This window comes from Orbicella franksi, chromosome 5 (assembly GCF_964199315.1).
Source record: "Orbicella franksi chromosome 5, jaOrbFran1.1, whole genome shotgun sequence".
Classification (NCBI taxonomy): Eukaryota; Metazoa; Cnidaria; class Anthozoa; order Scleractinia; family Merulinidae; genus Orbicella; species Orbicella franksi.
In genome coordinates this window covers 29,707,858-29,718,649 of record NC_138149.1, presented here as the reverse complement: position 1 = coordinate 29,718,649, position 10,792 = coordinate 29,707,858, and the positions used below count along the sequence as shown (strand labels likewise).

General features: G+C 38.8%; 1 protein-coding gene across 1 annotated transcript; it reads right to left on the bottom strand.

Annotated features, from left to right (window-relative positions):
* Window positions 1-3,097: 3,097 nt before the first annotated feature.
* Window positions 3,098-10,557, bottom strand: LOC145487931 (ATP-binding cassette sub-family C member 4-like). Its single transcript, XM_081466701.1, has 5 exons — window positions 9,864-10,557; window positions 8,684-9,254; window positions 7,939-8,075; window positions 7,215-7,523; window positions 3,098-3,713 (listed from the first exon to the last, which is right to left on the bottom strand). The coding sequence occupies exons 1-5, from the start codon at window positions 10,555-10,557 to the stop codon at window positions 3,109-3,111; spliced, it is 2,316 nt and encodes a 771-aa protein (XP_081322827.1). The 3' UTR covers window positions 3,098-3,108.
* Between the last annotated feature and the right edge of the window lie 235 nt (window positions 10,558-10,792).

The following is a 10,792-nucleotide window of genomic DNA, read 5'->3' as shown; positions in this document are numbered from 1 at the left end:
GGTCTCTGAAGTAACATTTTGCGTGTTATGTAAATGATGCAATGAAAACTTTATTACGCTGATTTGGTTCTTTACAAAACTTATGATTAATTCCTTGCTATGCGCGAGAAATTCATACATTTGATAATGAAATTCAAAATTAACGACGTAGTTTCCTTTGTCCATGCGCACCTTAGCCAAACTTCATTTTCAAATTTCTCAACCGACGTTTAGTTCGATTTGAGCTGTATCCACTTCGCGTCAGGTTTGCTGACTTTTACCAATGCGAGCGAAGATTTAAAAGGATACAGCGAGATTTGGTTAGACATTGAGCAAGATCGCCATTTCACGTGAACAAGTTTCTTGAAGCCATAAGACTGAAAGATCGCTTGAGAAGATGGCAACGTTCCTTCAAACGGTTTGATTCAAGCATTACTGGGCTCTGTGGTTCTCGTCACTCAGGACATTACAGAACTGTATTGTACCGAAATCTTTTGTGGCAACCGAAAAACAGGATAAACGGTACTGAACGATGTAATACGCCTTACAATTCCTTCTTCACCGTTGCATGTGAGACATTTAGATACAGTCACCATGTTGAAGTATGCGGAGACAAATAAGAGAAATGCAATTTGAGAAAAGATTCAAGTGGGGTGGCAAGCGGAAAAGTCGGTCAAAAACCTATCCTGTTGGACACAGCACACAGGTATCATGTAGCGTCGACAAAATCTGGATCGGACCGGACCGGATCACGGATCGGATCACAAAAAAACAAAAACAAACAAACAAACAAACAAACAAAAACAAAAAACAAAACAAAGTTTTAAAGAGAAAAAATTCCAAAAAAAATCAAATCGTTTATAAGATAATAATAAATAAAGAATAAAAGTGGAAAGCTAAAGTATGTTAAATGAAAATAAGAATCCCGAATTTGACGCAATGACATGTTAATTACAGAGAATGACAAGAGGTCATTTACAAAGCCACATAAGCGCCTAATTTACGACGAATTTAAATTGCAATGAACAGGCAGATGTAGTTATATTTAAACGTTAGTTGGCTCGACGCTTGCGTGAACCTCCCATTCTCGTTTTTGAAATTGTTGTTAGTATCAGTGGCTAATTCTCGGCTATATTTTCGTCTCAGATGTGAGCGTTACAGTTGGCGTTACAGTTGAGTTTAAGCAAATCACTACGGCTGGTGCTACTACGGCTGCCGTGACTGAAAAGGTCTGGGGAGAGTACGTCTCGGTGGTCTGCCAAACTTTAAGTTTAGCGAGTAACGCGAAATACAAAGATGAAAGAAACATCGGTTAAGGAGTTTAAAATCTCTTTTATTTAGTTTCTCACAGCCAAATGGCTTCGCTCAAAGGACGATGGCCGTTATTCGGTAGGACGAACAGATTATTTCTGAGCGAGAACGATATGAAGACATGATTGATCATCGCAATCAAACCCAACAGCCTGAAAAAAATTCATCTGTGACCAGCTCCCAGTTGGCTTGATATTATAAAAGAAAAAAAGAATATCACACCTGAATTAAATAAAACGTTTTGTTCACAGTAGTTACTCTATTGAAATTTCCTCAACAAAATTTTGAATTTTGAATCTTGAATTTTGATTTTTCTTCCTTGATCTGATCCGTGATCCGGTCCGTGATCCGATCCGTGATCCGGTCCGATCCAGATTTTGTCGACGCCGTCTCTCAGCTTTCATCTAAGTGTGAGCAAAAGCCCATAGGCAAAATACTACATATTTACAAAAGCGAAACACGTGAACCGCCAAAATGGCCGCTCTCAACTTTGGAGGCCTTCGAGAAACTCGTACCCAGGCTCTCTATGTTATAGGCCAAAAGTTTACATCTACACATTTGCTTTATTCTGCCCCATAACAATAGTCGTGTCTACGCTTCGCGTATCCACGACTAAAACTGAACGCGACAAAGGGCTTTTTAAAATTTTAATTGAAAGGTACATTTTCATTCACCATTCGTCCCCTCGTGCACTTTTCAATTGGTGTCTTCAGTCAAATATAAATCATTTTGAACTGAAGAACCTCGCGTTTGGTTTACATCTGAGTAAGTGACACACTTGCATATTCTGCCCCAAACAATCGTCATTTCTACGCTTCGCGTATCCACGACTACAAATGACGCGACAAACAATTTTTTTTAAAATTTTAACCCTTTGAATACCGAGTCTCTGCCAAAAATACCGTTTTCAACCGTTTAGTCAGGTTTTTTGGCTGCCATGACGCTAAATAAGTCTAAGTTTTGCTAAGACCGCTTTTTTTTACCAAAAGGAGAGATTTTTCGATCGAGGATTAGGTACAAACTTTGGGAATCTTTCAATTCCGGGCAGCGCAAAAGCCAAAATTTGGACTTCGATTGTAGGCATAGTGGACTATTTTACCACCGTTTTTGCACCAAAATTGCTGATAACGTTGTTTTTTGATTTGCGACGTCGGAATGTCGTCGATATGTAAACCTAACCATTGTACGGAAAGACCTAGCCCAGTAATACTATCTGCTTATCAAGAATATCTGATGACATTTAAATTGATGACGTAATAGGCGGTACAAAGAGCACGACCATTAATTACCCATGTATGTGTAATTGGGGCTCAAAGGGTTAATTTAAAGGCACATTTTCAATCTGTGAGAAAATTTAACAGTAACGAACAGAAACCATTCGTCACCATTCGTCCCCTCGCGCACTTTTCAATTGGTGTCTTCAGTCAAATATAAATCATTTTGGACTGAAAAACATCGCTTTTGGTGAAAATAAATTTCCAATGCTGTGTTTGACTTGCTTTGCAATGAGTTTTAGTTACACCGAATTTCTCGAATAAGCGTCGCACGCGAGCCACGGCGCTTATTTGGGACCAGCGTTTATTAACTTTTTTATCCCAAATGCGGCGCTTATTCGGGAGCGGGCTTAAATCCGGGGCGGCACTTAGTACACGGCACGAGTAAATACGGTACCCAACAACAGCGCCTTTCTGACAGGATAATTTATGGATCCCTCGGGTGGGAAAAACCACCATCTGTCGGACAAAACTGAGGGTCGCTGAGCTTTTGAGATATTTACAAATTTTCACTGTTTTCAATTCTACTAGCGTCGTTAAAAACTCAAATGGTGACTTGCTGAAGTCGACACAACTCTGCAAATTTTCCCGCTTCGTTTTTCAAAAGTAGCTCCGGTTTATCAAACTCCACCACCTTACCCCCCTCAAGCACCAAGACGCGGTCATAATCTAAGATTGTATCTACTCTGTGAGCAATGGTTATCACAGTGCAGCTATGAAATCTGCTGCGAATTGTCTCCTGTATCAATCTGTCTGTGACGAAATCCACGTTGGCCGTGGCCTCATCAAGAATAATAACCTTATTCTTTTGTAATAATGCTCGAGCAAGACACAGTAGCTGCTTCTCTCCCACGCTGAAGTTTGTTCCTCCTTCAGAGATTTTGCAATACAGCTTCCCGTCCTGGTTTTGAATTAACGATTTGAGTTGCACTGCTTCTAATGCGCTCCAAATTTGGACATCTTCAAACTCGGTTCCAGGGTCCAGATTGAGTCGCAACGGGCAGCTGAAAAGGACAGGATCCTGGGGAATGACAGAGATTCTCGAGCGATAATTCGGCAATGAAAGATTTTGGATGTCTTGGTCATCAATGAATATTTGGCCGCCAGGTTCAGGCATGCGCATCAAAGAGGCTACAAATGATGATTTTCCTGTAAAATATTAACAAAAGAAAAAGGTGAAGGCTTTTTATGGTAAAATTGCTTCATTCATGTTTAAAAAAACACACAATGTTTTCTGACATTGTTGACGTTACCTAAAACACAGTTTGTTTGTTTAATTATTATTTATTTATTTATCTATTTATTTTTTGTTGTCGTTTTTCTTTTCTTTTCTTTTCTTTTTTTTTTTTTTCCACAAGTAGACCTCTTTAAACAACCCCATTTTTTAATATCAGTATAAATATCCCACGAGTCACTTGAATTTTGTCGGTATACACAAGAGACTTTAGGCGAGTGTGTATTAAGTACTAAGAAAATACATGTGACAAGAGGGATATTCCACGATCGAGAGAGCGTCGCAAACTATTTTATTCCTCGCATTAGGATAATACCGTTGAATATACAACGGCCCTCCTGTATTCTGATTCGCTGTATTTTCTATGGCATGGTAGAAGCATTTAATAGCATGACCTGTAGTGGTATTTGGCAATAATACCGCCAAAATTATCCAAAATACCACGAACGGCGAAACTCCGAGTGGTATGTGGATAATTTAGAAGCCGGGAATTTTCGGTAACGCCCAAGAGACTTAAATTTCGTTTCGGTTGAGAAAACAAAGGCGCGCGTTTGCATTCGTAGCAATCACTCGAAACAAACCATTGAAGGCAAACAACATAGCTCAATAGTTCAATGAAAGTCATTTTCATATCACGTTTTTTGCAGTCATTGCAGCGGCGTGGCGACACCACAAATCAAGTTAGGGCACAAGTAAGCTTCCTCCAGTATCTAATTGTTGTTTTGTTGAGAAACACCAACGCCAGCTCCGTAATTTATCGTCACTTTGGAGCCATGAAAGTGCTGGAACTGCTGCTTGACAGCCTGGAGTCGCTGTGCGGTCGTGCTGAATGAGCAAACTAGAAAAAAAAAACTGGACGGAAATTCTGAACCTGTTGGCAGACAGGAGAACTAATGATGGATGAGATCTGTCCCTGTTCTACTTCATGCTAGCGACTTCGACACGTTAATAAAGTTCTTATCTTATCTTATCTTATCTTATCTTATCTTATCTTATCTTATCTTATCTTATCTTATCTTATCTTATCTTATCTTATCTTATCTTATCTTATCTTATCTTATCTTATCTTATCTTATCTTATCTTATCTTATCTTATCTTATCTTATCTTATCTTATCTTATCTTATCTTATCTTATCTTATCTTATCTTATCTTATCTTATCTTATCTTATCTTATCTTATCTTATCTTATCTTATCTTATCTTATCTTATCTTATCTTATCTTATCTTATCTTATCTTATCTTATCTTATCTTATCTTATCTTATCTTATCTTATCTTATCTTATCTTATCTTATCTTATCTTATCTTATCTTATCTTATCTTATCTTATCTTATCTTATCTTATCTTATCTTATCTTATCTTATCTTATCTTATCTTATCTTATCTTATCTTATCTTATCTTATCTTATCTTATCTTATCTTATCTTATCTTATCTTATCTTATCTTATCTTATCTTATCTTATCTTATCTTATCTTATCTTATCTTATCTTATCTTATCTTATCTTATCTTATCTTATCTTATCTTATCTTATCTTATCTTATCTTATCTTATCTTATCTTATCTTATCTTATCTTATCTTATCTTATCTTATCTTATCTTATCTTATCTTATCTTATCTTATCTTATCTTATCTTATCTTATCTTATCTTATCTTATCTTATCTTATCTTATCTTATCTTATCTTATCTTATCTTATCTTATCTTATCTTATCTTATCTTATCTTATCTTATCTTATCTTATCTTATCTTATCTTATCTTATCTTATCTTATCTTATCTTATCTTATCTTATCTTATCTTATCTTATCTTATCTTATCTTATCTTATCTTATCTTATCTTATCTTATCTTATCTTATCTTATCTTATCTTATCTTATCTTATCTTATCTTATCTTATCTTATCTTATCGCCTTCCTCGTAGTCTGCCAGTGAACGCTCGCTTGTGTGGCCTATTACACCGTTGATAGCTCTTCTTGACTGATTCGAAGCCTTCAGCTTCTTCACAAGCGTTTTTCTTAACGGATGGCTGGTTAACGTTCGTCCCCCTACAACCAATTCCGCTTCCAAGGCCATATTTTGCATGAAGGCGTCGATCTTATCGACACCCATCCTCTTTTATTTTTACCACACTTCGGATTCCTGTTTGCAATAATGGCAGGATAAAATGGGCTACTGTTTTGCGTTTCTTCAGGTCTATGGGGAAGACATATTTTGAAGAACTGGACTGGACAACGGGGACCTCCAGTGGCAAACAGTTTTGACTGGATGGCTGTTCCTTTCAAACTGAGACGGCCTTGCCGGATCTTTGTTGGGTTTTCTTCGAATGTTACGTACTCTGTGCCTTGATCGTCCTTTTTCACGCTGATTTCTTCGACAAACATTTCATGATGCTCTTGGTATCCTCAAAGACCAAAACAAAGGGCGAGCAGATATTACCACGTAGTGTAAAGGAGTGACTTTGGATTTTGTTTGCCAAGTACACGATTTTTCTATAGCTGCTTTTCATCTCAGACGGTAAGTCCTTTTATTGCATTTGGTTGTTTTTCGTGGCCTTTCTCGTTAAGAGCTCTCGCTCTTCCTTCCAGGACCTGTTTGCACTTGACGAATTCTTGGTCTCGTTCGCTATGGAAGTTTTGCTTTCGTTCTGTTTGAGGTGTCTGTCGAGGACAGCCAATGAACACTGATAACCCTTAGACTGTCCGGCTTATAGTCGGAGCCATCGCTTTTGCGAATGTCGGCAAAGAATCGTGAGAGACATTCATCTCGTTCTTTGGCGTCGCATTTCACAATGTCGACGTTAAGACCCTTGCTTTCTGCCAAAAATTTCCAGTAGTCCAGCACCTCTTCCAGACCTGTATTTTCTTTGTTTCTGGTAACCTGTAGCTTGCTTCTATTGTTTCAAGAGATAGGGGACATTTATCCACGTCTTAGTAGTTTAGACTGTATTTTTGTTTACTGCCTTTTCGGCGAGCTTTTGTATTTCCTCCCCGAAAATTTCCGAGAATCTTGCCGCCATTTTTTTGAAAACAAAAGAAAAACCGTAATTGTGTTCAGTGTTGTCATGGTAACCTTACTGTACCATCCATTTCTGCTGTTATACCACTATTACGAGGAAATAGTGGAATAGTATCAACCAATCAAATCTGCGAAATTTCTGGGCTTATATTAAAATTGACCTTGTATTAGATCGCATTAGTCTGTCAATACAGACGCCTCTCATCGCTCTCGGTCCCTGAACAGGAAAAAAAGAGATCTTTGCCCAAATCAAGGCATTTTGACCTCACGTATCGTCAAAAACCCACGCCATTTTCCTCAGTTACGAAGAATTTACAACAGTTTGCAAGAAGAATCGGACCCTTAAGTTCGATACAAAACTGAAGCAAGTGAAACGCAATTCAACTTTCCTACTGACCTGCTCCTGTACGACCTGCGATGCCAATTTTCTCCGCTGGCGCAAATGAGAGGCTCAGATCTCTCAACACTGCAGGCCCGCCTTTGTAGTACACAAGGGAAACATCTTTTACCTCGATTCGACCCTCTGCTGGCCAATCTCTCGGCGGCTTCTTCTGTAGGCTGTAGCCTGGTTCTGGTTTTAGATTTGTGTACGATATCACTCTTTCAACGGACGTCATCATGTTCTCAACTTCAAGGCACTGGCGAACAGTAAAGTCCAGACTTTCTAATAGGTCCATGCAGTAGATTATCGCTAAACCGGTCAGACCTGTTTAAGAAACAAATTAAAAAGAATCGAGAATCGTGGTAAGAGAATGTGTCACTTCATCAGTGCCCACTAGATCTCTCTCTATGAGACGTGGAAATGGAAGCTAGTGCTTGAACGTTATTCCTACGCCCACTCATTCAGGTGCATTGCGTTTCTACAAAACAAAAACAACAAAAACAATAACAGCAAAAAAAAAAAAGCAGTGTAGAAGACATGGTGACACTTCCTTGGGTGTCAGTCTTCATTCTCTGTTTTGGCTCCCCATTTATCTTGACACCTTTAATTTCCGCGCGTAATGTTATGTTTCCATTAATTAAGATTTCCGACGACCAATCACATTTCTCGTGCCTCCCATGTCGTTTGTCCATTTCAGCTGCATGCAGGTACCGGCGTGTAAACCAATAATCGTTCTCACCTGCGTGTTGTGAAGTCATCACGGCTATTGCAGTCACCACCGTTAGAAACAAAGATGTGATGCAATCCATCCGGAAATGGAGCCAGCGGACCACGGCGATTGAGGTAAACCACGTCTTACTCAAGTTGTCTTGATGTCTGATGGAATGAAGACAAGGAAAGTTAAAATTGTTATCTGAAGAAGTAAATTTTAGTCTTCCAGAGTCAATTCTAACTCAGTGAAATTTCTACACAGGTACTGGATGTGATTTTTTTATTGTTATTATTTTGTACAATCGTGCATGCCTGATTGGAATTACACCACTTTTGTTTTGGTTGCAACATAACAAATACGACAGACTGTGTTGTACCACATTTCCAAATACCTAGAAAGTTAAAAACACGAGGCAGAGCCGAGTACTTTTGACGAACTTCGAGGTGCCAAAAGATAAAAACGGAGAAAAATAAAATAAAAATTTTTTTAATTATTATGCTTATTAAGATCAGATTTCCAAACACTGTCACGGTCATGATTTCCTTTTTTTCACACTTGATGAAATATTTCTGGGTGCATAAAGTCTATAAAAGGTTAAACGAACAGCCCTAAAATCAAAAGAAAAAAAAAACAGATAAGAAAGCAATAATAATCACCTTCGAAACTCAATGATAAAATACTTAATAACGTGTAACTATTATCCACGCCTTTGCGGCGACACCTTATACAGCCAAATTCTTTAGAAATTAAAAGAATATACCCCATAAATCACCTGAAAAATTCCTGAACAAAGTGTTCCTGCTGTTGATAAGTTCTTATGTTTACAATACCTTCGAGGGTAAGGGAAAAGTGCGAGTACACGGGACTCCGATTGATGGCTTCAAGTCGTGACACTTCTCTGGAAATTTTCAAACAGTATAGCCCATAATAAATCACCAGTGCGGCGAGAGGAACGGCAGCGATTACGACCCAAAAATTAGACACCGAAGGAATTCCAACTGAAAGGAGCGTTCCCCAAAAGATGTCTAAAAGATCGAAGAACGCAGAAAATAACGTCTCGTCCATCAGTTCAATGTCTTTGGAGAATCGGTTGCAAATCCTTCCAGATGGATTCGTGTCGAAGAAATGCACTGTTGCCCTGACAACTGCTTCGAGCATATTTCTGTGAAGATTCCTTGAGGAGTTAATGGTTGCTTGGTAGCAGGAGAACGCTGACAAATACAGTAAAAGTGTTGATCCCAGGGCCAGACCAGTATATAAATAAACATCAAAACGATCACTGGAAGAACTCCATGATATATCATTCCACTGGGCCATCAACCAATCAGGAAAGACCTGTGACACTGCACACCAAAACCAATAACAACGTCACCATCAGAAAAAATAACAGTGACAACATGAAAAATTTACCCCTGGATATTATTTCTCGCAACCTTTTTATTTTTTGTGGAAGTCTGCCATCTACCTATTTGAGATTACAATTTGCTGTTGATAAATCACTAAATCACACTGATCTTGGACTGTGGTAATCTCTTGTTTTGAGCAATGGGCCCGAACTCCGTACAGGTTAAAACCTATATAGGGTTTTCAAGAGACTCCCCAGTAACAGAGAATTCAAGTTCTATACGTGAAATTAAAGCTACAAATGAAAACAAGTTTGGTGAACTATCGCCAAACCTCCGAGTGTTAAAGGTTACCTCCACACACACCTCGTGTGTCCACTTTCGGAGAGTTCAAACGTGACTGCATATTTCTATTTGGTTTGAAATTCATTGAACCAACACAAAACAAACTGCTTGAAATATCCTTAAATTCTTAAATGCTAAGTTCAAGGAGAAAAAAAGCTCTGAAATCTCAAATCCAAGAAATGGCTAGAAAGTGGTGAAGGAAAATTAAAGTGCATCTTTAATATACTTTTAGTTTGACATCATGATAAGATACAACATACTCACCTAAGGCACCGTTAGATAACAAAACAAGTAGAATCATCATGTACACAGGTAGGCCAGCTCTGAAGTATTTCCAGTAGGTTCTGTAAGACACAACTCCAAAGTTACGATCTTCCTTAGGAATTGTCAAACTTGTTTCTTTTAAGATCTGACATTCGCGCTTTTCTTGGCGGAGTAAATCTCTGTCAGCGCTCTGGTGAAAATTCTCTTCGTCTTCGAAGATGTTCTCCGGTCCAGGAACTACATTCTTCATATTAACTATGTCCACATAACTTCCTTGGCAGCCAATGGAACCTTCACTCATTACAATAATGTGATCTGCATGTTTCAAGTAACATGGCTGATGCGTCACGAAGATACACAGCCTGTCCCTCAATGCATTGCAAATATACTTCTCAAAAATATGACTCCCAACTAGGGCATCAACGCTGCTCAATGGGTCGTCCAGCAGATATATGTCAGCATCGGAGTAAAGTGCCCGTGCCATACTGACACGTGCCTTCTGACCATCGCTTAGAACAACGCCACGTTCGCCAATTGTTGTCAGGTCCCCATCAGGAAATTGTTCTATGTCTTTTCTGAGGGCGCAAGCCTCCACGGTTGTTTGAAACTTTGTGGCATCAAACGATCTGTGAAAGGTAATATTGTCACGGAGTGTTCCTGAGAATACCCAAGGTGACTGCCCAACGAATGCCATTTTTCCTTTGCTTTCGAGAATTCCTTTAAAGATAGATAGCTCTCTAAGAATAGCGAGAAGCAACGAAGATTTGCCACTGCCAACTGGGCCGGTAATCATGACATTTTGTGGTCCGTCTATCCGTATGTCTACATTTTTTAGTAGCTGCTTTTCGTCATCCTCGTTGTATTTGCAACAAACATCGGTTAAAGAAACCAGCAGCTTCAGTTGCTGACTCCGTGCATATCCATTCCAG